General features: G+C 39.0%; 1 protein-coding gene across 3 annotated transcripts in view; it reads left to right on the forward strand.

The window, feature by feature from the left end:
- The window catches only part of LOC113508782 (PHD finger protein rhinoceros), a 45,641-nt gene extending 24,908 nt beyond the window's left edge, over positions 1 to 20,733 (forward strand). For all 3 annotated transcript variants that reach the window (XM_026891896.1, XM_026891887.1, XM_026891904.1), the window contains exons 5-6: positions 10,219 to 10,408; positions 10,693 to 20,733. In XM_026891896.1, the coding sequence (XP_026747697.1) occupies positions 10,219 to 10,408; positions 10,693 to 17,909 (7,407 nt within the window). In that variant the 3' untranslated portion in view covers positions 17,910 to 20,733. The remainder of the gene's footprint in view (positions 1 to 10,218; positions 10,409 to 10,692) is intronic.
- Positions 20,734 to 27,969: the final 7,236 nt, after the last annotated feature.

A 27,969-nucleotide genomic window follows, 5' to 3' on the forward strand; every position in this document is an offset into this window, starting at 1 on the left:
TATTTAATATTTTATGGTGCGAGAAGAGTAACTATTGACAAGGGAAACTGATACTTCTGTTGCACAATACAAAACAAAAAAACAACTTCCATCTAAATTAATATTGGTTGTTTCCGTTAACTTTAACCATAATGAAATGAGAAACCTAGAAAAACAAAGTTGAATAAAGCCCTTCCCTTCGTATATTTCCTTTTACGTTGCTTGCTGTGGCGCTTTTGCAGTGAGTCGGGAATAGCCTTGGTCAGTCGATATTTACTTACGCGTTGCCATCGATACTGGACTTTTTTTTTGATGAAAAATCTCTGATTTTCAGTCAGTTTTTTTTCCGCGTATATAAAACATTTATGTATTGCGCTTTTTTAATATTTGCCGTGTGCCAGTTTCTACCGAAAAGTGAAATATTTTGGACCGAATTTATTACAATATTTAGACGAATCTTTTAGCAAATAATATTAAAAGTCGTTGACGAAACAGGACATTGCTTTGAGAAGACACTAATTGGCAACCTAGCACTGTAACTATGTTACTAATTATAATTATAATTATGGTAAAACCAGAGCTGCGTATATATTAACTATCCAAATAAACTCGTTGTTCCTAAAGTACCTCACCGCACTTCCACTTCATCATGCACGATAATATTTCTGATTCGTAACATTTTATGGAATAATATATGAAATCATGTTAATTATTAAGTAATTGAATTAACGAAATTGCTATGGAATTCCGTAATATTTTATAGTACAAGTTTTTACCGAACTATCTCAATTAAAAATAAAACTGTTGTTTCAATGGTTATAAGAATGCTTAAATAACTTTGTGATGACAATTGCAGGTCACGTAGAAACACAATTAAATCTTTGTTAATCGAACTGTAGAGTTAGTAGTGCGTGCGTTAGCAAACTTCAATAATACAAAAATACCAATATATCACAAGACATTGAAAAATGTCGACCAATGTCGTCGTGTGAACTTGTAAAGTCCTTTCTAAGATCGGCATCTCGATCAAGGACGATTTGTACCCCTCTTGGATAAATTCTAGTTCATCTCCTGCCCTTTAACACTCCTCTGTAAGTACTTAAGCCTCATATCTAAGCATACATTGTATGCACTAACACCCCTGTAAATGAAAAATATTGTGGAGATCAGAAGTATATGCACCACGCGGCTTTCGTACCTGTAATACATCGCGCTGAGAGAGCGAGTTAACCACCGTGCTATCGCGCAATCCGTTTACCCTGTCCTATAAGCGTCCTCACTACAATTATGCCATATTGATTTATTGCCAAGTGTTGTTCTTGTAAATGTTATCATTCAAACTAGTATTATAAACTGACACATGAGTTTCGTTTTGGGTCTGATTGAATTATGACGGTTTTTATATAGGGCAAAATCCATTTAATATTGCAAGATGTTTTTTCCAGTGGCTAAATCAATTGAAAACTATAATATATCGAATATTGAAAACGGCCGCTGAATACTGATTAAAGTAATTCTAATACAAATGAAAAGTCATATTGGCAGACAGAAGCGTATGTTATATCCCATTTTCATATTTCCTCAGGAGTAGGAACTAAAAGGGCAAATCCACGGGGCACTGCTCTGGTAGAGCATAATTATATGGATCTAAGCCTCTAACAGTCATAACCTATTGGTATTTCGTCGTAAAGGGAACATTGACTACCGAAGACGAATTTGTAACTTTATAGTTACAAAGTCTCATTTTTCTAGAAGTATTTGTGCTCGGAACTATTGGGACGTGTTTCTTTAAATCGGCTTATCAAACTTTTATATTTATGTGTAGGTAGACCCATAATTCTTTATTTCTTAATTTCTTCAGGCGAACATGCTTTACAATTTTGATTCCCTATTTAAACCTCATGTCAGCGACGTGAAATCAGAGGTTCGAAATAAACTTTTCCGATGGTTAAAGTTCCATTCTCGCGAACGCTACAAGTTTTTATAGGTATTAGTTAGCAATTAAAAGAGGAGATTATTCTTTTATCTCACACGTAGTCTTTAATTATTATTTATCTTTAAAACCAAATATTTGCTTTAACTACGTTTTTTTCAACTTAGGCGCAATTTCAAGCTGTCACTAACCTGTTTAATGTAGAAAATAATAATATGCAACCCTTAAATCAAATAGGAAAATAGTGGAAATGATAGAAAGACCCTTCGCGAGCTTTCCTCCGCTGATTAAATAGCGCTGCAGTTTCCGCGCGTGCGTGTAACTTGCGCGTTACAGCGGGCGTCGGGCCGCTCAGAGCGCTACGTACCTGGAGCCGGCCGGCCGTCACCTGCCGACCGCGGCCGCCCGCCCCACGATCGCGATCTTTCATACTTACTTGTCACTTTATCACGTGTTAAAGTTTGTGAACAATCAACATGTTTACAGCTTTTTATTCGTTTTTTGTATACGCTTATTTAATGTCATTGTTCTTTACTTTTACTTTATTTATAATCATTTTTTACCTGAGTTTGTTGTAAATTTACTTTGTGATCAAAATGCATTACAAAATCAAGCAGCGCTGGTTTGGAATGTTTTTAGTGAGTATTTCATATGTATATATTTTATATATTTCATATGTATATTAAAACTTCTTCTGTATTTTTGTGCTTTTTAAATAATAAAAAAAACAATAGTTCCTTGAGCATGTGGCGCGCGCTACAAGTTTTCGAAATAGTCAAACTTTTTATCTAACTTTTCAAAGAAACTTATTAAATATTGGTCAAATCGAAAAGATTATAATTAATGAATCAGAAAACTATAAATATAATTGTGATGGTACATTATTGATAACTTTCAACCAATGTTCATTACAGATTTTTCAATGTTTTATAAAAATATGGACTTAGAGACGCTTTAAATGTTATAAATGTTGTAGTGCTGTCGCTAATTACTTTTCCATGACGTAAAATATCTATATTCTTTAATACAACAATTTCATTCAAGTGATGTTTGAGAACATAAATGAAATTGAAATAAAAACGTAAACCTTATTTTAAATTAGCTTGTCCGATCGGAGTTGATATTTTTTTGAATTTTTATTTTTAACGAAGTTCTCTCGGCCGTGCCCAGCGATATTAAGTTATTGCTGTTAACACTCTTAAAACGCACTGCCGGATATTCGCCAAGGGGCAGACCGTTACCCCTTCGTTCGATATTATATTGATCATATTAGTTCTTACATACCATGTGTGAATACGTATATGCCGATTTTCTATGCAGATCTAAGATAAGCGCTGCAAAATAAATCGTATGGACGATTAAAATGTTACAAGAGGATTTTCGCAATCTAATTAGTTGATTGTTTGTTTCTCCACGGAAGCTTTTACGTGTCCTAAGTTTTTTGTAGAATAAACTGTAGATGAATAGTTTTTTACCTTTTGTTTAATTTGTAGCAAGTCTTTCGGTGCTGTCAATTCGTTCAAGGCTTTTTGATAGAGATTTCAGTGTTTTTTTTTTCATTGTAGTTACCGAATCAAAGTGAAATGTTTAGTGCTAGTGTAATATTTTTATATTTTACAAGTGCTTCTTTTTAGTAACGATCAGGAAACAAGATAAGGTTCTGGGTTCGATTCCCGACTCTTCCCTGTATTAAGGCTATTATAATAAAACTGTTAGCTGTTGATCGTAGAGTAGTTAGTTGTCTGTTGTATTGTTGTGATTTCCGATGTTGTTCTCTTCTTGATGCCCGCCTGAGTGTTCACGTTAGCTCGTCGTTACTGGTTATCTTCACGGCCTAGTGAACCTTTGTCCTTTGTCACTACGCTTGCTGTGACTGAAAGAGTAATGCAGCCTGTGGCTCACTTGTCCGTTAAGACGTATTCCTGGCAGCAATCGTCACACTATTATTTGGCGTGTGAAGATTACTGCATTATTGATTGGCTCGACACGAGATTGGTATAACCACCTTCGCCTATAGTGTTATGACTTGAGACTTGCTATGATCGCCCTCTTAGCGTCGTTGCTATTGTAATGTGGGTGTTTAGCGTTGCACTTTTTGTATATAAACTTGATATCATATATTGGATATTGCATGTCGCGAGATCCGCCAGAATTAAGAGGCGCTCTTTGTAAAAGCTTACACCCACATTAACAGACAGTGATATTCCCACGTAATAAGAGGAAACCTAGAAGTTACTTTGAAACGTAATAGTTGTTGGCGGTCCGTCTAAGGTTTATGGACATGGATGAATGTAAACATTTGAAGATGTAAACAGTCCCAACTTTCATATGCACGTGGAACGCTCTCGGCTGCAACTAACTTACCTATTAATTAATGTAGCCCATGTCAAATGTGTACCTGGCTTCCCTTTTGCTCTGCCGTCGATATAATGAGATAAACTTTCGTATATTTAAAGGTATTAGGTTTGAAGTTCCATCAAATACGTTTGCTTCTCAAGCTTGCTTCATGCCACGAATCTAAGTAGCGATGTGTGCACACTATTGAAGCGCGTCGGACTGCTGAGAATTACTATTGAACTTTAAGAGGTAAATTTACAGCATTGAGCTTGTTTAGTTTATATCTGTATCTCCTAATCTAAAGTAGTTTGGTTTCTATTGAACTATTACTAGGTCTATATTCTGTTTTTCTTTTCATTCGAGGAAGTGCTTACACAAGTGCCATTGTCCGATAAAGTTACCAGTATAGTTCTGACTAGCGATTCGTTCGAGTCCGTTTTTTTCAAACCGGGGCTTTTCCTACTTTAAATTTAATCAAAAATAGTTATTTATAATACAGTGTCAATGTTAATAAACAGAATTGATGTCATTGATGTCGAATCGTAAGCTTATAAAGTTTATAATACAACTTATATTTTTAAATTAACTCTTTACTTCGTGAGGTTACTTCACAAATTCTTAACTACTTTGTAATATTACAATCGATAATTTATGCTTAGTATTGCACTTTTAAATTCAATCTTTCAGAATAAAACCGTTACAAAATAAATCATTACTAAAATAAATTGCTACCGGCTTTAAGAACATTTTTCGGTCTCTCGATCAACATCGTAGCAGCATTTCATATTTACGAAATGGAAAAATATGCAACTCTTGAAATGGCAAATCACTTACTCGAATAAAAAAAAATGGACTGTACCGAGAAATAACATAAAAGAAAATTCCTTTCAGTTCATAAGAAAAAAATATGTAACATTTCTTTTTAAAAACTCTTCCTCTAATAAATTAGCTCTTTATGTGGTCTCGTTATGTCGTGAATAGCGGACAAATAAACAAACAGGTTTCACATTTATGATATCAATGTTGGAATGAATTTCCTAGAGATCCTACTATTACAACTGTGGTAACTCATGAAGACTATGATTTCAAAGTAATTTCTGGGACCAGCGATCAATATTGCTTTACCTTACATATATAGTTTTTGAACTTACATACATTTTATTGAATGCGTTACTTTATAAATTTATAGTTTGAACTGGCACTGGCCGCGGAAAAAGAATTGGCCGCCCAAAATAGTTTGGTCGAGGAACGTGAACTACCCGCGCAACATGATTTGCTCCCTGTAAATGATATGGTTCCTGATTACAAGGTGACGCCTGAAAATAAGTTAGCCACTGAACATGAGTGGGTTAGTAAGCCTGAGTGGGCCGCTGAAAAGAAGTGGTCCTCTCAGTATGAGCTACACGAGGAACAAGATTCTGATTTCACCTCTGAAGAAGAGATGGGCCCGATGAATCTGATAGTCGCTGAAAAAAAGTTAAAAAGCGAAAACGATTCAGCCAGCGTACAAGATTCTGATGCTAACAATGAGTTACCTTTGGAATATGACTTGAACGCGGACTGTAATTTGGCCGCGTATTATGATTTCACCTCTGAAGAAGAGGAGATAGGCCCTATAAATCTGATAGTCGCTGAAAAAAAGTTAAAAAGCGAAAACGATTCAGCCAGCGTACAAGATTCTGACGCTAACAATGAGTTACCTTTGGAATATGACTTGAACGCGGACTGTAATTTGGCCGCGTATTATGATTTCACCTCTGAAGAAGAGGAGATAGGCCCTATAAATCTGATAGTCGCTGAAAAAAAGTTAAAAAGCGAAAACGATTCAGCCAGCGTACAAGATTCTGACGCTAACCATAAGCTACCTTTGGAATATGACTTGAACGCGGACTATAAGTTTGCCGCGTATTATGATTTCACCTCTGAAGAAGAGGAGATGGGCCCTATAAATCTGATAGTCGCTGAAAAAAAGTTAAAAAGCGAAAACGATTCAGCCAGCGTACAAGATTCTGACGCTAACAATGAGTTACCTTTGGAATATGACTCGAACGCGGACTGTAATTTGGCCGCGTATTATGATTTCACCTCTAAAGAAGAGGAGATAGGCCCTATAAATCTGATAGTCGCTGAAAATAAAATAAAAAGCGAAAGCGATTCAGCAAGGGTACAAGATTCTGACGCTAACCATGAGCTACCTTTGGAATATGACTTGAACGCGGACTATAAGTTTGCTGCGTATTATGATTTCACCTCTGAAGAAGAGGAGATGGGCCCTATAAATCTGATAGTCGCTGAAAAAGAGATAAAAGTAGAAAAAAAAATTGTTGCGGCGGATAAAGAGTTTGTCGCGGAAAATAAGTTTTCCCCGAAACATGATTTCACCACCTCTGTAGACGAATTGGGCGCGATAAATCTGATCGTCGCTAAAAAAGTGTTAGCAGCGGACAAAGTGGTGGCAGCGGTGCAAGAGTTGACCACCCAAAAAGAATTGGCGCCTTCTGATAACTCGGCCGTAGTGGTAAGTCCGCAGCAACAGGTGCTTTTCACGCGGTAAACATTTCAAATCTTTGTTTTCCGGTCTTTGATCCTCACTTACGCAGTTTCGTAATTTTCCTTTGGCAAAGTTCGATGTTCCATCCCTACCAACTTGTACCTGCATTTCTACGTAAACTCTCTCAAATCGTGCATCTTCTTTGCATGGAAGAGTTTAATTTTCTTTCTCCTATTACCGCATCTTCCGTTTTAAAGTATTCGAACTTTGGCAATTTAATAGGTAACTTAGAAATTACTTTAATAGCTATCTCTGGTTTTGTATCTTAAAAATAACAACTATGGATCCTTTTGGGATTGCATACGTTGGATTAAAATTATTATATTGAACAAAAACAACTAGTTTTATAGTACGCAATCTATTATATTTTGATGCCAAAACATATATTAAGTGTTCTAAAATCATTCAAGTTGTAAAAATATGAATTTTGGTTATTTATTTTTGAAAATTTCGCACAAAGTTTACATATTTTATTAAAAAACCTGCTCGTTACTAACTGGTATATAAAATTAATAAATTATAATTATAAAATAAAATTGGTTTTATAATGAAACACTAGGAATTATGGATTTAATTTGTACAAAGAATTACTTCGAAGAACATGTAACTAACCATTTATGATTTAAATTACAAGAACCACGTCAAAACCAAAAGCTCATCAACGTCTCCAAGATGCCAAATCTGTGAAGTCGCGACGTTTATCTTGCTCGAACAACATGTATTGCCTTTGTGCATTATTATTTCAGTCTCTACAACTATAATGTTCCTGTTAATGTTTAATGTGCTTGTTTTCTGATCATTACTATTGCAATTTCAGCGTCTTACCATGTTAACTTTTGAGTATAAGATCGCGGAATTCCGGGGCTCGCGATAGGCGGGGCGGAGGTTTATTTTCGGTTAAGGAAGTTATCCATTGTGTTAGCATTGAGGGATAGTTGTTTGTAATACAGGAAATAGGGATAGTTGGATTGGGCGATGGTAAAGGCACAAGGGAAACGATGGGCGGGGTTCGAATATAAGGGCGTGGGTATGTTGGAGGGGATGTGTGAAAGGGTGCTTAGTGGGAGGTGAAACTGTAAGGGACAAGGGCTTAACAGTTGTTTTTGCAAGGAGGTGGGAAGGGGGGCATCCTTTGACCGTTTAGTACGCTGCGTTGATAATAATTGGGATATGTTCGATGTTACTGCTTGAATATTAGGTTTCTAACCAAAAGCCCGGTGACGTACATAGTTTCGTGTTGGCTTAGTATTCATGTGAATATGTATTAGGGTTTGTTTAGTACCCACGTAATGTAAATATTCGATTTAATATATATACATTAGGTGCATATATTTTATTTATGCTCTGACTAGTAATGTTATTAATTTTTATGGGTTAATACACAAAGGATAACAAATGGAACCGTATTACTGAGGCTCCTCTGTTTGACTGATAATGTATTTTTATTTTCTTTCTTTTATTGTCTTTAAGTTATAATGAAAAAAATCGATGTTTAATCAACTTTTGATACGAGCATAAATTCTATGGGTCACAAATTGATTGTTTTCAAAAATAGTTTTTTTGGCCTATTTGAGTTCGACTCGCAGTTGACCGACTTTGTTGATTGTCAAGAGGTTTATGGATTTCTCAAAAACGCTCACTGACTTTTTGCAATTGCAAGTCGTTTCAAAAGGTCTTCCTGATATGTCTTTGATAGTGAGCGCTGAGCTTGTACTCTTTCGAAACTAATAAGCGTAGATACCATGGGTATGCAGCTACTTTCCTTTGGAAACCACACTGTGGCTTCAGACTAGAAAGAGTTTTTAAGTTTACTTGACATAGAATTTTGAACTAAGTATTTTATTAAGACAGGCTAAGAGTTACAACAACGTTGAATTTTCTTGCAATAGCGATTAAAAACAGGTAGATAAAGTACCATAAACAATGTTGAAGCGCGATAAATTAATTTTCCTTAAATTTAAACAAGCTTTTATACAGTCGTCAGTTTTAATTACTCATAACTTATTTACATGTCCCCGTCGAAAGCAAGCTTCGACTAGCTAAAGTTGCAATATGATGAACAGATTTTTATTAGCTGCGAGCATGATGCATTCATTCGCTTTGGTGACACGTGGACTTGTGGAAGTCCTGAGACTTATTCAACTGACGCATTTATAAGTAGGATATTGTATTCAGACTATTATGCCGAATATTTTCACATACTTACCGGTTTTGGACGATCCAGTGACTTCTTAAATCTCACCGGGACGTACTAGACATAATAAGAATTGCTTTCACCTTAACAATCGGCACCCTTTGTTTTCTTTCTTTTATACTCGCTCTCCTGTATTCTCGTGGCATCTTGTGCACCTTTGCTATGCAAACCTGATGTCAGTTTCTCCGCGAATCTTAACGGTTAAATAAGTCGAAACATTTGTATGGGTTTAATCCAATAAAAGATTTATCAAACTTGAATATTGATTGGTTAATATCACTAAATTAATAACGAGATCTTAACGGCAGTTGGCTGTGGGATCGATATGTGTTAGGTCGTTTAATTTATTAACGCAAGATGGTTCAAATGCATTACCAGATCGGCTTTTATATGTTCTCTGTACAGTTACAGGGAACTTACTCACTGCAATCGTGATCAGATTCATAATAAGCTTAACAATTAATCATAATTTACCTGGTTACCTATTAAAAAGCCCATTCAATAAGTACTTTCAGTTCATTTCTTCCAACACAAAATAATAAGTAAATAATTTACTTATCAATTGCACGTGACCTCAATTTTTTTCGCCCTTTATCATCTTTGTTGATTCATGTTTTTCAATCTTTTGTGCTCATCTTTTAACACGTATTAATTCATTCTCAAGAAGTTGCCTTTGAATTACTAAGATTTAAAGTGACCACCAATGTCGCTACCCCATATTATTACCCTTTATTAATAACCTGTTTTCTTTGTGCAGCTTTTATTTATACGTAGTGCGTGTATCCGTTCGGTTCCACTAGTAATCGTGTAGTCGCGATGACGTCGCGGTGGTTCGTGGTCTTATTCGGTGCAAGTGATCATGTATTGCGTGAAAAATCGATCAGTCGGTTGAGGAGCTACGAGGAGGATTTAAGTAAAACTATTACTGTTTATATTTTTTAGATTTCAGAGAATACGACTCGGTTTATTTATAAGTTGTTAAGTTACTCGGCGTTAACAGTGTGTCCTCGTGCATATCGCTTTTGTGCGAATCTAACTCGGAAATGTCAGACTTGCAACAACCCTATAATTAGGTATATTAGAAATGAACTTAAATAAACGTGCGGCACATGTAACAATTTCAAATCGTAATCTTAACACGCGAAGACAATATTAATTAGTTGAATGATATATTCCAAAATAAATACAATTGTAACAATAGATCCCTTGGATGTTTTTTTATAGATTCGTAGCTGGGATAAAATCCAAGCAATCGTCAGATCCGAAGAAGGCCTCGGTATCGAGTACGACGAAAATGTCATATGCGATGTTTGTCGTTCTCCTGATTCTGAGGATGGCAATGAGATGGTATTTTGCGATTCGTGCAACATATGCGTGCACCAGGCCTGCTACGGAATCACCGTTATACCGGACGGTAAGTGTTGCATGCTATTATTGTTTTAAAGAACATTTTGACTGTAGAAGCACAGATTAAAACCCCACCTAACTTTACGAACTGATACTGTTTAAAATTGAATAGACTGTGTTGTTTATTGATCTTTTCTACTTTAGAGTAATAAATACCATTTTTCAATAAGAGATATTTCTGTCCAACTCGCTACGTTGAATTGTTTTGTTGGTTCAGAATGAAGCTCCATAGTTGTGAACAATACCGAATAATTGATAAAGTATGTAACATATTAAATGTCTTCGTTTCAGGCCAATGGCTGTGTAGGCCGTGCGGTGACGGTGTCAGGCCTAGCTGCGTGCTCTGCCCCAACCATGGCGGTGCCATGAAATGTACTCCGTCTGGGCATAAGTGGGCGCACGTTAGCTGTGTACTATGGATACCCGAGGTCTCTATCGGTTGCGCGGAGATTATGGAACCTATCACTAAAATATCGTCCATACCGGCCTCTCGTTGGTCACTCGTTTGCGTATTGTGCCGGAATCGTAAAGGAGCGTGTATTCAATGTTCCGTTAAAACGTGCAAAACTGCTTACCATGTCACGTGCGCGTTCAAACATGGTCTCGAAATGCGCGCGATTATAGAGGACGAAAACGCTGACGACGGTGTTAAGTTGCGTTCGTATTGTCAAAAACATAGTGTTAATAATAAAAAAGAAAAGTGTACCGGGTCGGGTTCGGAGGAGGAAGAGGTTAAGAGAAAGCGAAGGAAGGATATGACATCGGAGGAGAAGACACAAGCGAGAGCCGCACGCTTGCATGTCATTGAAAGAGATTTCGATAAACACGTCAGTGTGAAGGATATCAGTACACATCTCCTTGACGTTGATCAAGACGCGATTAACTACATTTATAACTATTGGAAACTGAAGAGGCGAGCGGGACACAATCGACCCTTGGTGCCCCCCAAGTCAGAAGAAACAGAGGTGCATACTCACAAGCAGGAACAAGCCGACATTGACAAAATGAAAATGTTTGTACAGCTCCGGCAGGACCTGGAGAGAGTCCGCAACTTGTGTTACATGGTGAGCAGGAGGGAAAAATTATCTCGCTCTTTCTTCAGGATGAGAGAGCAGACGTTTCATAAACAAGTGGCTGTTCTTACAGCTGGCGCCGAAATCCCAGAGCAGGAGTTGGCTGCCATCATTGAGGCTAATCACGGACCTTCAATTTATGACAAACTGTATTCTCACGCGAATGCTCCTGATCACAAGAATGATTTCGAGGAGCTACTTGCGCGTATCGCGCCCCCAGAATCTGGCGATGAGAAAAAGAAAGATCGTAACGGCCTTGTGAAAGGCTCCAAGTCATCTAATCCTTACAAGAAGCATTACGTCAACGGCTCCCGTCGTAGCGGGAGCATGTACAGTGGCCTTTCAAGTGAAGAGAGTGCAACAGAAATTCCCCGTACAAGTAAGTATCGAGGTAAAGCAATCGGCTCTAGCACTGAAGATGAAGGTCGAAGAGCTGGAACTTCACCAAAGAAAAAAGTATCACCTAAGGGCAAAGGAAAGAGATCTCCTAAAAAGACTGAGCGAAAAAAGAAAAAGGTTCCCCAGTCCAAACCGCTAATTGAAAGCAGCAGCGACGATGATTCCTTGAATTCTAGACTGAAAAAAGACCGATCTCGAAGCAAAACTTTGCAGCAAATGGAAAAAGAAATGACTGCTGGAAGGATGGGCCAATCTGGTACAGACAGCGATGATCTGATGCCCATAAGACCTATGAAGAACAGTAAGTTCCCAGTTGACATATACTCAGACAGCAGCGAAGACAACAAGACTGAAGTCAAGACCGAGAAGGTCAAGCCTGAAAAGATAAAAACTGAAAAGGACAAATCCGAAAAGGCTAAGCCGGATAAGTCGCCGAATGGTAATGATTCACAACAACCTTTACCGAGAACGAAGGCCGCTATGAAAGAGTTTATTCCCACTCAACCGGAGAAGAAAACTACGGCACCAGTCGAAGACAAACCCGGTCCTAGGAAACGAGGAAGGAAACCATCCAATAAGGATAAAAAGTTGCCGCTTCCAACCAAAACAGAATCTGACGATGAAGCCAAGAACAAAGAGAATATTAAATTTTCTAAACAAAAAGACAATCCTACTGACTTGATTGTTCCCCAGAGGCAAGCTGCCAAAAAGGCTTCCGAGAATATGCGCTCAACCACAGCAGTTAAGAAAGAAGATAATGTGCCCGAATCACGAGAACTCAAACAAGCCAGTGGGGATGACACTAAGCCTAAACATCCAGTGAAATCTAAGTCAAAGGGTAAAGAAATTAAAGATTCTGTTGGTGGTAAATCGAGTAAAAAGAAATCTAAAGAGACAGAAAAAGAACCTATATCTTACGTCCCTCAAAGACAGGCAGCTAAGAAGGCAGCGGCTCACATAAAAAGTGGATTGGGTAGCAAGGTGCCAGCTGCCGAAAACGAATCCGATAAAAAGAAAGATTCAGACAAATCCGAGGCTAAACTTTCACCCAAGAAAGATAAAGAGGAAGCGAAGAGTTCTAAATCTGGGCAAAAAGATAGTTCGAGCTCTTCTACGAACTCGAGTAGCAGTAGCTACACGTCGTCTTCCAGTTCAGAGGAAGAGCATGACAAGCCTGGCATGAAACCGACCGCCAAAGCCCGCGAGATCAAGCCCGCCATAAGCACGCGGCAGCCGTCAATGTTCTCTCCTCCTGGCTCTAGACCTACAGTGGACTTGCCCTTTCTCGACAGGGTGTCAAGACCGCTGTCTTCGACTAGTGCCTCGAGTGATTCTGACAGCTCTAAAGAGTCAGACGGGTCCAGGTCGGGCAGCCCCTATCCGAAGCGACCCAGGCGACGACGAAAGCACAAGAGTGTGTCGAACGATGCGTCCCCTCGCAAGGCGCCAGACAAGAAGCTTAAAACTTCCGAACGGCAGTCCGAGTGTAGGGTACCATCACCGACTCTTGAAAGAGAGGAACCTGGCCGAGCCAGCAATGCGCGCGCTGCCACACGTGCTCGGACCAGAAGCACTGCTTCAAGCGGAAATATGCCTAATAAGTCTGATGCCGGACCTAGAAAATCATCTAAAGAAGACACCATTGCCGCTGAACCCAATAAAGCTCCCAAAGAGAGCAGCCAGCCCAGTGAACTTTCAACTGCGGAGCGGAAAGCGAACGAGGAGGTAAAGGACGAGATAAAAGAAGAAGTTAAAGTTGAAATTGAAATAGCTCTTGATCCTCCTAAAAATGACGTCAAAGCTAAAACAAGTAAGCCCAAGAGGCGTAGCGAATCCAATGATGACAAGGATAAGATCAACAAAACCATTGAAATTGAAGTGCCGCCGCTGCACAAAGTTAGTCCTCGCAAGAGCGCAGAGTTGAAACATAAATCGTTAAGCAATAGACGAGTAAGCGTGAAGGATACAGCGCAAAAGGACCGCTCGAAGACCGATGAAGTGCGAGAGCCGCCCAAGAAAGTTCGCAGGCTAAGCATGGCTCAAAACGCAGTACCGTCAGAGCGGGGTTCTGGATCACCTGTCAAAAAGAAATCATCCCAACCAACCGTTCCGGAGCAATTGCCAGTAGCACCTTTGATTGATAAGAAGAGTCCCCTGGGTATAGCTGCAGACTACCATGACAATGATAAGCATTGGTTGCCGAAGGCGCCCAGCCCGAATACTATTCCGCCTGCAGTAGAGAAGCCCGGTGGTAATGAAAAATACATGACTGACGATAAATCTATGGACTCAGATTATGCAGATAAAAGTAGCGTCAAAATGATTGCTAAAATACAAGCAAACCTCAACGAAAACACCATGATCAAGTCTCCAAAGACGCCAATGGATGCAAGAACAGTAAATATTGAAAACATTGATGTTGAGAACGTGGCTAGAAACATGAAGAAACGGTCGACAGAAAAGAAATTCATCACACAAGATGCCAGTCACGTACAAGGTGTTGAAATCTCCAAGAGTGCCAAGATACCATCAATTATAAACCCCTTCCCTAACAGAGCCATTTTCTCTCCTCAGTCTAAGGATAATGAATTTTTAGATTTCGAAATGATGGCTGTTGACGACGGGTTCAACCATGACGACATTATGAAACCGTTTGCGACTTATCCAGAATTCTTTTTCAAAGAGGATTCTAAGGAACAAGGTGTACAGGAAACACTGAACTTAGTGGACAGGCTTAGGATAAGGCTAAATACTAAGAAAGTGCCGGAAACAGTTCCTGAAGAAGACGAACCTATAGATGTGATCGATGACGATACGAAAGATAATAAAGATGACAACCTGGTCGCGTCCAACTTGGTCAAAGAAGACAGTCCGCCACCTAAGGCGCACACACCTGCGCTAGGGCTTACTGAACGCTCACCTGTGAAGGAGAGTCGCCAAGCCGTCAATCACATTCCTAGGATACCGCCGTCTATAGATCTCCCATCCGGTGATACTGCCATGGACGCTAAAGATTTCCAACCTACGGCTATGACAAGTGATGAAAAATGGCCTATCATTCCGCTAGCGGTGTCACAAATGGACACGCAGAGTCAGGCTGCTAACGACCAAAAGTACGATAATTCATACCCAGACGACGTCAAAGAACCTATAACGTTACAGTCCGACGTGCGGTCTGTTTCTGAAGTAGGAGATACAATTTCAATATCCAAACAAAGCGACGATTCACAATCTTTGTCAGTTGTCGACCACTCTGTTCACAGTAACGACGTTGAACTTGTACATGATAACCAAAACTATGATAATAATGAGTTGATACACTCTGATTGCGCTACGACTTCCTCGCCATACATTAGCCAAGAAAAATGGCGAGAGAGCAAGATAACCACGCGCCGATCATCCGCCTCTAGTACGACCTCAGAAGGTTCCGTGAGCTCTCATAAAAATGAACTGAAGTCTCATCTTTCAAGTGATTTACGTCCAGGTAATGTAATGCCTCAAATAGATACGTACCCGCCCATCCCGGCGTACTCAAGGCCGGTGGAGCCGTCGATGCCGCTGAACCAGTACACGACGTACCCGCCCGAGGCGTCGCCTTTCTGCTCACTGCCGCTGTTCGCGGGCGCGGCGCAGTTGCCGCTACCGTCGCCGGGGCCTGGCCTCTACGGCGCCATCCCCTACACGACCTCTGCGCCACTGCCGCTCAAACCCGCCTTCTACAGTGCGGCTTTTACATCATCATCGCAGAACATTGCTCTGACTACAGCGATGATTGCCCCGCCCACACCGAAACCGTTAGATTCGCCAGGGCCCGATATTGATGTCACAGGAAGCGATAAGTTCTCGATACACGTTGCTTCAAGCCCTAGTATAAGCGTAGATTCCTATGAAAACAGCAACAAAGCTCCAACGAAAATGTCCAATGACAGCAATGAAACTATGACGAGCTTGCACCCACAGGAATCAAAATCTCCACCTAAATTGACAAAACTGACAACAAAGTTCTCTGGGAAGTCTCCAGGCAAGAGCCCTGGCATATCGCCCAAGCAAAGCGAATCCGGTAAGGGCACAAAACGTTCTAGTAACAGGAGCAACAGAAGCCAACGTGGCCGCGGCCGCTCCAAGAGCCGCGGTCAAGGATTTCCGCCCGCTGAATATTTGGGAAACTCTATTCAAAGCAAGCTTGTCGGCACAGTCTACGACTTCGACGAAGAAATCGCCAATGATGGTGTTGACCTAAAAACTCTTCGCGACAAACGTAAATCTATCGATATACGAGACGATAGGAAATCCGAACATTCTTACAAAGATTCTTCTCAGTCACCTCGCGTTATAACTCCTCCTCCGAGTAAAAAAGCTACACCGTCAGATAGTAAAGACGTTAAACCGCCTCTGTCCCCCGAACCCGCGGAGTCGAACTCGTCGCCGTCGGCGTCGTCCGGCTTCTCCCAGGTGGCGCCCGTGCTGCCAGGACCGGTAGATATGCGTACGTACCAACCGTTCGAAAACCCAGCTCCTCCTACCGAAAATGCGTATCACTTACTCGCGTTTGCTAGTGGAACCGCGGAACAGCACTTGGCTGAAATAGACGAGGAAGTAGAGAAACAACTCCACACAGCACTAATGGCCAGTAATCCGCAGACGGGATCACCGAGCCATCAGCCTGAGCCGGAGACCAGCGAGCCGCCCAAAGAGGTCGCCGCTCCGCAACTGCCCAAGGTATCTCTCTCCGACTCAAGAAATCAATTGAAGGTTAAGATTAAAGGTCCTTTCTTGGACGCCAATTACTCAACGTCGTCATCACAGCCGGTAGCCCCGCCGCCGCCGGCGCCCGCCAGCGAGCCCGGCACCAGCATGTTCAACGCGTCGAGCTCCACCGCCTCCAGCGCGGTGTCCGGCTCGACCAACCTGCGGCGCATGAGGAAGAAGGAGTTGCTGCGCCAGTACTGGACCCAGGACATGAACATGGATGACCCGACACAAAACGCCACGGTGGGGGCCGTGCCGCCGCCGGCTGCGCCCTCGCCGCTCACGCGCGCCGTCATCACCATCCCCAAGGCGGTGGCGTCCATGACCAGCATACCGACGCGCGAGGACTATAAGATGAGCGATAGTCCGGTAGAGAAGAAGAAACGAAAAATTACTAGTGGTCTCTCGCGTGAGTTAAGGCATTTAGAGGTAAGTATGAACGACGATGCCGACCCTGCAGATGACGTCAAGTTGTCAACAATAGCCGGCACGTCAAGCAAACAAGTTCACAAGCGTCGCGGCCGCACCTCCACCAAGCCGAACCGTGCTAATGCCACATCTCCGGTCGCCCCGAAGCTAAAGATAAAGATCGGCAACAACACAGTCCAGCAGGTCCCGGCGGCCGCGCCCGCGCCGCCTGATGACTCGGCTGGGACTGCCAATTTCCGCCCGCCTAAAAAACGAATCATGGTGCACAAGCCTAGCCTCGAGGACTTGCGCCGTGAGAGCATGAAGTATCGGCGTATGGTGATGGCCAACTTCGAAGAAGACGAACAAGATACAATAGTTAAACCTAAGAGTGAAAAAAGTGAGAAAAGTGATAAAAGCGAAAAGCGTAAAAAGAAAAAGGACAAAAAAGCTGAAAAGCTTCAAGTGGTGAACAGAGAAAGTAATAGTGCTACAAAGTTGATCATAAAAATCAAACGAACGAAGGAAGAAGAGTCAAACGACGGTAGCACGAGCGGCGCGTCGACAAGCGGGGGCGCGAGTGCGAGTGCAGGCGGGGGCGCGAGCGCGGGCGGGGGCGCGGGCGCGAGTGCCGCCGTGACGCCCGCCGAGCCCGCCATCGACCCGTTCGAGTATGACCCGTCGGCGCCCGACCCGCTCGCCATCGACCCGCCCTCGTACGCTGAGGCGTCGTCGGCCATGCGCAAGGTGCGCACGGACAAGGTGACGCCCATCCGGTTAAAACTGGCGCGCAGCTCCGAGGGCTCCGGCTACGTCATGAAGGAGGCCGGCGAGGCCGCGCTGCCCGTCAATAACAATAAACACTGTGAAGTGAGGTGATACAAGCCGCGCGCCAACAAGCGTACCGCGTACAAAGCCAAGGACACTAACAAACGTGTGCTAAATAAGTCTAGAGTTAAGGGTAACGTAAGCAAGTAGGCGGTCGAGTTAACAAGTAAGGACAAGTAAATGAACTATGTTACTATAGAACAAGTATAAAATCTCCTGTATAGTTAAACTACTGATATTCTCTGTATATTTTTAAAACAATATTATCTAATAATAATAATATAGTGTAGTCTATTATTACATATATTATTTATTTGTATAAATGGAAAGCTCAATGATTAACTTAAAGTTATTCTAAGGTATATAGTATTGTGCATGATGCGATGCACAAGTAAATCTTATTATAGTATAGCATATATATATTTTTGTTAAAGTTACTGTTTTAATTTGTGCCTCATATGGAATCTCATTAACTTTGCATGAATTAATTGTGTAATTTTATAGATTAGTTGTGTATGATTAATTTTAAAGTTTCGCTATCACAAAGAGCATCACATGCATTGGTTGCAAACGATTCTGAATTCACTCCCTCGGGGTGACGCGCAGGTGTCACGGCCGTGATGACGTTTGAACGCGCTAACTGCTACGGGCGGCCCATCTATACTAACCATCATAAGCTCACGTTTCGAATTTTACCAAAGATTGTCAACATAACGAAAGTTACTGCTTCCCAATGGGCATTATTAGTGAAACGCGACAGTGACGCGATAGTTAAACACTTAATCCATAGACACAGCACGTAACATCTCTCTTCCAGTCTCGCAGTGTTCGTCACAAACTCTAGGGAATACAAAGTACAATTAAACATGTGAGAAGGGAACATGTCACGAGATCAGATGACAACCAGATCCGAGCAGCGTGCCATTACAAGGAATATCATGAATCGGCGCTCAACTAAGCTGACCTTAGATACTGTCTACGCAGACATAGAGTTAATTATTGAGTATGAAATACCTAAATTGAGATAGGCTAATCAAATCGGATGTAATATAATAATTTAGTGTAGGCTGCCCGTAATTGTATGACCACGCATCTAGGCATAGGATACAATATGTTGCAGACTAGTATTTTGTGTTAGTGCGTATTGATATAGAGGAACTGAATTACATGTAATTTCGGTAACGTATGGAATTTAGCTATCAATGTATGTTGTTAGTTAGTTCTGAGTTCAGTTGTGCGCCGCACAGCCTCAGACGGCAAAGGAACGCAGAACTCCTTACTGATATTCTATGTTTCCCTAGCATAACGTTAAAGTGTAAATATGTTCGTGGTCTCATTACTATCGCGTGGTCTTCTTTTGCGATCAGTCTTAAACAAAGCTTGTTTCCTATTATTCATATCATTTTGATAACAAGAATCTTGTGGCCGGTTAGAACTAAAATCTAAATTCTGCATTAGGCGTTCTGTTTTATCTAAAAATTAGGTTTAAAGAGAGACTTGTAGAGAATCAATTGGTATCGTATTTCGATGTTCTTGAATATACGTTCAGAGAAAAAACCCTCTTAGCATACGCTACGTGATGCTGGATATATCTATTTGGTGCATCATGTTCTATATTCTTGATTACAATTTTTAAGTAGAAATAGTTGTAAAATAGTGGTTGAAAATAATTACTATGATTCTCAATGTAAGATTTGACATATTGTCGATGTTGATGTATAATAAACAATGTAAAATAATAACTATTATAATAGCTCGTGACGTAATGCGAGCGTCAGCGCCACATAGAGTCGTTCCGTAGCGTATGTTAAGTATGGTACTGATATAAAGTGATACGAACACGACATAATTCTATTTATTTGTGCAATATTCGGCAATACTCATCGTATAGTCAAAGATTGACCGTAGGCACGGAGTGTTAGGATTAAGTGCATGTCCGTTAATATAAGTATCTCATTTTCGTTTCGATTGTAAATAAAATATTTAATAACGTACTAAGGCTTTGTCCAGATTTGCGATTAAAAATCGACCGATACAATTTATTTTGTTTGTTATGTTCAGTTATCGCGGAGATTGTGTTGAATATGAATAGAAAAGATTTTTACGGCTTAGTTTTTATATATGGAATGTTTTATATTAAGTTAGTCTCTGATTAAAGTACTATAAGTGTGTGGGAAGATGATTGGAAATGAACGATAAAATTGCAGTATTTTCTGAATTGATTATCCTACGCATAGTATTACATCTGGACACTGCCTTAGCGATAGATACATAGCGGTGTGAGTGTCGGCCGCACCGAGCAGCTCGCACGGGGAGCGCGACCGCGGCCTATCAATGAGCTTAGTATAAAATTAAATGTTTCAATACATGTTCGTAATAATATATATGTAAGCTTACTACCACTCTGACATTAGAAGTTTGATCCGATGTACATACATGGTAATTGTAAATCAAATATTGGAGTCGGTGTATAAATGTTTCTAGGTGTAGACTACGCAGATGCAGCGGAGATAAATGATTTTTTGGGCAATATAAATAAATTATTTGTGCTATCACAAAACCCAATGAGGTTTAGGCTGTGCTTAGTTTCGCTATATTTTAATTTAAAATCATTCATAAAAAGATTATCAGGATTGATAGAACCGATGTGTATTGTGTGGTTTCTTGAGAGCTTAATGATTTCTTTTTTATATTTTTATATTTTTCATATGAGCAAAAGTTTAATTTTACGATATCAGTTATATAACAAATATTTCATGAAGTCTACTAACGATATCAGTGATTGCATTTAAATTAAAATAATGAATGGTGCATGTATAAATAGAGCTATTTATAAACTAACCAGAAAACTGAGATTAAACATAATACATTGAAACTGATTTATGATTATTTACCCTGAAACAGATGATTTGCAATTACAATGCAATAATATAAATATTCGAAGCGTATTTTTAGTAAAATCACATCTGCACAAACCAAGGCATTCGTTGATGATTTTAAAATAAATTATAAAACACAACAACAACGTTTAAAGCTGTTATGTGTGAATGTAATTTGAAATCTTTTGATGCTTTGATGCTCGTTAGCAAGATACCTATTACTATTATAATTAAAATAAGGGAGTTATGTAAAAAGTGTAAATATTATCTCTACTTAGCTTACGTTCGTTCCAAAATGGAAAGTTATGAATGTCAGTAATAAGCAAATATAAAAAAAATAAATTGCTTAGTTATTCGTGTCTATATAATCAATATTATATATTATAATCAATAATTTTATCCGTAAATAAAAACAAAGTTACCATACTTTTAAATTATTTATAATATTTGTAAATAATCTGGTTGGAACTATTTTCATGGTCGACAAATTTCCTTTTGTAACAATTAAATCGAGACGTTAAATATATTTCTAAACAAAGTATGATTTATTTTGATATGCTGAGGTTTATCAAGCAGTCTTATGAGTGTGGGTCCTGCGACGCGGTCGTCTAACTATCCTTCACTAACATAATATTATGTATATATTTCATATAGTGAAAACCTTTGCATATAAAAACACATAAAAAGTAATTTGCACACTAATATTTATGTTTTAGGATTCATTAAATGTGGGTTCTGATAACGAAAAGAAAAGATTTTAGGAAATACATGCCCAGTGGACTGTCGACTACACACTCATTTATTTTGTCAGCAAAGCCTCTCTGGTTGTAGTTCAAAATTGGGGCTTTTCTGCCATCAAAACCATAAACAATTTCCTCAACATTGAAAATAGGCCTTCATCCCTTGTGTTACCTATCCATAACATCAAGAGACTTTCGACTATTCTAGCTTTGAACCAATCACCATTTTCACTTAGAATTTTGTTGCTTATTTTTCCAGTTGGTTTAGGCTGAGAGCTTTATTGAATACCATTTCTCGTAAAGAGTTGCAAGTTGCAAAGAGTGCATTTAGGTTGAAAGCATAATATGAGCTGTCCATTTTGTACATTGCAGTTTTTCTTAATACAAAAGAGTTCTTTTCTCCTCTAATAACAGCGCAGTTAGGGAGGAACTTCCACAATTCTTCATCCATACACTTGTTAGACACTGTTTCTATCACAGCCAGATTTATTTTGTCTGTTGGATTTCTTGCGTGCTGGGGTCCTCTTATAGTCACACCTGTACGTGGACGTTTTGTGTACAGAAGCGTAAATTGGCATCATCACAGTAAAAAGTTTGGATTCTAAACTTGGGATCTCGATTGGGAGGTTCCTATCTCAGCGTAACAAGCAATAATATTCTTTGAAGTCATGTAAGCAGCCTTAGTCTTCTTGACTACAATTCAAATATTTAGGAGACAACTTTTCTGGATATGTTGATTATCGGGTGTTGAGGATTAATCTCCCCTATTTCTAAGTTTGAGAAGGGGTCCATATCAGTTTTGTGATCAATTTTTAAATCATCAATTACTTCAGTGAACCATTTTTGTAAATAACGTTTTACAATGGGTTTTGATTCCTTTTGAATCATGTTCTTCACTTCTCCTGAATGAACTTTTCCTTTACAATCAACACCGAGGGCTGTCTTCAGCGGGTTGTGGTCCTCTTCCTCTCTCAATCTTTCATGGAACTTAAAATTGTCCATTACCATTCCAGTCTCTACACTATTGCGTAGCTCATCAAATAAGTTTATAAGGTCAACCTCATTTTCACTGTGATATGCACAATTTTCCTGTTCCATTTCTTGTCGATTCAAACTTAAGATATCTGTTTATCAAGCTAGCATCAGTTGAATCATCCCAAAACTGATTCTTTACCCATCCTCCAGACAAGATTTTGCCTTTCCAAAGTACTGGAATATCACTATGATCCAGGGGATCTACTAAGTCTCTCTCAAGTTGTTCAATATCAAAAGGAGTTAGGCTTCCTGCAGCGGTATCTGGGCTTTTCAACTCAATGTTAGGTGGTGGGGGAAGAAGCTTAAGGACAGCTCTCTATTTCTCCAATTTTCTCTAAACCAATGTGGGCTTTGCTTACCATACACCTCCATAAATTTCTCACTGTAAAGTTCTTTTCTCTTGACCAGTCTCATATACGTTGGTTTCCTCGTAATGTTTAGATTAAAATCAATAAATAGCCTAATGTTTAAAATATATAGAATGCAGTTGATGTCTTACTCGCGGCGTCGCGTCGCCGTCGATTAACGTGTACAATTACTTTTCGGTGTATCGGTTTAAGGATATGTAGGAGGAAAACTAATTATCATGTTCTTGTCGTCGTATATAATAAACGGACGTCGTAGTCTTCTTAACTCATATGGAATCGGCTTTTTAACTGCAACACAAATTAATAAAATCTATTTAGGTTTATTGACCTATTTTATGCACTTGTTTTTACTATTATGTATTCGCAATCACAGTACTCAAACATGACACGTTCTGAGATAAATTAGATTGTACAAAATACGGCTTAACTTTATTTATTTGTACAGATTTTATCCGGACGTTTTGAGACAATTTATTTTTAAATAGTATCGTACGATGCCACGGTTGTCACTCAGCTTACATTACATTCTGCGGGCAAACTCCGGAATAATCAGGGTGGAGCTCTCGTATTGTGGACAAGGCACTTTTTAAGTCTCAATATTTATAAAAAGTAGTTTTAGGTATGTTGTATAATAATAATAAAATTTGGAAATGTATTTATTGGTAGATTAGTGGTATGTGTTAGTGATACACTGTTTACCCACGCCTAAATGTCTAAACCTTTTGGATACATTTGCAGTGATGACGCTGCCTGGCAGCGTCTAGTATGATGCCTACTTATACTACTGGATTTGTGCTCCTTGAGGATATACGTATATTTATACTAATGCCACTCAGCAAGATTCGTTAAATAAATTACGGAATTTGCCCATTTCGTTACAGCCCAAGTCACCGTTGTGATAGTGTAGTCACATTGTCTATAATTAAACTACTGTACTAAAACCCCACGTAGAGCTTAAAACCCGTTTTAAAAATTTTTGACTGATTTTGAAGTATTTTTCATTATAGGCAATGTGTGAGATGTAGATCGTACACGTATTACAGATATTAGATCGTCTAAATGTTGTTACTCTAAATATACTTATACTTTACAAAGAAGAGTTCACGGACTCGATACTATAAAAATTTATAACAAAAATAAAATACGAAAATAAACTTCGGCTCCATTCTTACATAAATAATATTTTGTACAGTTTTAAAATAATAACTAAGTTTAAATTAATCATCTAATTTATCCGGACGTATGAGCTCTCGAACAATTATTATTTTATTCATGTTTGTAGTGGGTACTCAAAATTTATATATTGCTTTATATATATTTATCTGTAAAGGCATCCAACAGCATATACATCACACATAATAGATAGTCAAATTTCTCTTAGTAGGAAAATTATACACATAGAGCATCTCTGATTCGAAGGGCTTTTCATAGTACCTACAAATAATAGCAGAACTAATAATTATCTCGTTGATTGAGTCGGTTATATTATGTTTATATGTGAAAGCACATCACTCGCACGGTTTCGGAAACGACGGTTAACTAGCTGACGCAAATTCACCTCTAATTAGTACGATCTAAACCGTTAACGTAAAATCTTTTAAAAATTAAACTCTGTAGTTTCATTGTTTATATTTTTACATAATTGCAATGATTTCTCTTATAATGGTTTATATTTACAAAATCACGTTTTGATTCGTCTTCCTTACAAAAAAGTCGGTATTTTTTAAAAAAGCGCGCGAGCGCTCTCAGTTATCAATAAGTCAACGCGCTAGGGTGAGTCGGCCAAGCGAGCCGACGCTATTGGAAGTGTTGCCTATTCGCGGCCGGGCTCGAGTCTGCTGCACCATAGTGTCAGCTGGATGTCGATGGGAGCTTAGAGCGTTGACAGGCAGCGGGCATCGCGTGCGCGCACTCGGCCCCGCCTGGCCGGCCAGCCCGCACGTGTCAGCTCGTACGCACAAATCTACAAAGTGATGCGAGTATCACGTTTCAATATTATCGTGTCGATCATTACCTTGTTACTGTGATTTGTTTTAATTTATGTAATAAATCAAATAGATTTTTAAGAATAATTTTTGTATTTTGAGATTCCGACTGCAGGGAATAAAAATAATCATTTGATAATGTACATATGTTTAAAATTTCCTCTGTTGATAAAATATTTTTTTATATAAATAACTGTATGTAATTTTTTTAAATATTTTGTCGATAAATATTAAAATAATAATATTTGTAATAATAATGGAAGTAAGTTTTTTTCTTAGTTTAGAATCGTTATTATTGCTACGCTGTAAGCGCATTTTATAATGAGTATTTTAGTTCGAGTTATAAATTCAAGTGTTGTATGGAATTGTAATTTACAATGTACTGTAGGGCGATGTTGAAATCTAAGGATATGTGTGTTGTTGGCATGATTAATTTTATTATTCAATGTATGTTTTGATGAACGTGACGCGCGATTAGTGACTATAGATAGCATGAGGACGCTAACGCCCTTTAATAGAATTGGTGTTGATTTACGTAAGAGCTGTGGTCGTCGTTCGGCGCGGGCTCGGCGCGGACTGCCGCGGCGGCTGCGGGCGTCCGCGCCGCGCTCGCGCCCGCGTCTGCGACCGGTAGCCATGGCTGAGCGTCGCGCACCAGTCATTAGCTTATAGAAAATTCAATACATATATTAATTATATTATTTATATTGTAGACTATGTAATCAGTTTAAGTATTAGTCTTAAGGGATTAAAATGAATTCTTATACCATTATCCGTATAAGTATTATGATCAACAATATTTCCATTGTTTTTAAATTAGTGTTGTTAGTGTAACGAATGTAACTTTTAAGAATAAACTTGTACAAACTACTTATGTACAGTGTGTAAATTAAGATATGGTGAAGCTAAAGGTGGCGTGTGCGCCCGGCCGAGAGGAATACATGTATCGTGGGTTTTTGTAAATAGTGTACAAGTATAATTATTGTAATATAACAAGTGTTTTCAATGTGCACATAGTCGCCTCATTCATTAATAAATTTTTTAGATCAATTAATCTTTCCTTATGATTTATTTTTGCCTTCTCTCAGTTTCGTTATCCTCTTGTTTATGTTTTGACAACTGAATTGGCGGGGTCTTTATTTGTATTTAAAATAATAAGTGTTGTCCTAAAAATGTTTGACAGATGGAAATTAATCGAAAGTTACCAGATTAAAATAGTCGAATAAATTTTGGTAAATTTTACTTTTCGTTGATAGCATTCATAAGAATTATTAACTTACAGTCATAGAGATTCTACAAAGTATGGGGAATAGAGAAAAGCAGATTTTGAACTTAGTACAAAGACCTCTGTCGAAAGTAAAAGTTCAAATCAATAGACATATACATTAAAATAATAAATGTCCTTGAAATAAAAATATAATCAGTAAAACCATTTAGTTTAACATTCGGTTTGCTTGATAATAAACAACAGACTCTAAAGCATCACTAATAATTGCTGGTGAATTCATAATTAATCGTCTCCTGATTTCGGATCCCTTTCACCACTCAATTACCAGTTACGTTTAGTTCCTTATCTTATATTTCAAAGCTGCAGTTGACACCCGTTTCTCCTGATTTACGTTCTATTCTGTTACTTTACTTATTGGGAATTTAATAATAATGATTGATTTAAATAAAACTATTATTATATTGATACTTAATGAAACCAAAACATGAGTGCATTGGGTAGTGTTAACGGTGCGAATAAACCGACAACGGAGCGACTAATCTTGTGGCGATGGATCGGAAACAATTCATTTGATCGAAGTAAGTACACAAATTATACAGACTGTTTACAAAAACTCAGATGGCGTGAACCTTATCGGTATAACGGCATCGCGTTGCCATAGCTCCCCAACATGTTGAAAAATTACTTTATTAAATTCTAGCAAAGAAAATATAAATACTGTTATCCCGCCCTGACGTAGTTCTCCACGGGGCGCGCTACTCAGGGTGGAGTCTTCTAAAACTTGATAGATCTTGTAATAATTTAAGGTCACTGTTTATAATGCCCGGGCAGAATTAATAGAAGCCAAAGTCAGAATGTCCAAAGCGCACTATTGAGCACGTTGAACTGATACATTTTGTCGTGAATTATACGGATTGGAAGAAAAATATTTGAAGCTTCGAAGTCATGATTAGTAGGCGGGGTGTAAAATGGATTAGAATCTTGTAAGTCCTACTTGTGGGGTTGTGAAGCCCGGGCAGTATAAACAGCGACTCATCACTTGGTCCATGCAGCAGATGTAATAGTCGGTGTCCCTCAGGACGTCACCGTCAGTAGGCCGTCCAGTGAACGCAACGATTTTTTAGAATTCATTTGTTCCATGTATTTATTTTCTGATTTTAAAAGAGACGTACAAGAGTTGTACAAACAATGGGCGGTCTTGAACTAATTTCTCGTTTCAATTCCATCATTACGAGTCCGTGGACAAAAAGGGTGAATCATCCTTTGTAAACCACTCAAAATTGTAATTTAGGACTTAAATGTTCGCGCTGACGATAGTCTGCCCTCGTTAGATTATTTTATTTAAGAATATATTATAATAACAATTCAAATAAGTAGTGTCATGTAAGTATATGAATAAATGTAATTTTTATAAAATAATCATTTGATTCTTTCTTGCCGTTTCCGACATCACAAGAAGGTGGTATGTTTCCTATTGGTAAGTTCTAAAGATCCAGTAGCCCACACGATGTGATGGAGGTCTGTTTGTTTGAACACTGGGAGGTGCTGGTACACCAGCTAGATACGCGCAGTTCAGGCGCCAGTGATCCCGTGGCTCTGACTCTGGCAGTTGCATGGGTCCGGGGTGTCTAAGGCGGTTAGAGTCCGACATACTTATCTCCAAGCCGTGCCCTCTGAGTTAAATATAGTGCTCTACCCTATGGGTAACTGATTAAAAAATAAGTAAGAAAACAAATTTAATAAAGTACTGAATACAATTCATAATGTGTCATAGCGAATAGTAAGTATTCTAATAGGCAAGCCCTTCTATTTAATACCCATACCTAGGGCGCTGTAAAATATACACATATAAGAACTTAACCGCCATTTACCACCA

This window comes from Trichoplusia ni, chromosome 1 (genome assembly GCF_003590095.1).
Source record: "Trichoplusia ni isolate ovarian cell line Hi5 chromosome 1, tn1, whole genome shotgun sequence".
NCBI lineage: Eukaryota > Metazoa > Arthropoda > Insecta > Lepidoptera > Noctuidae > Trichoplusia > Trichoplusia ni.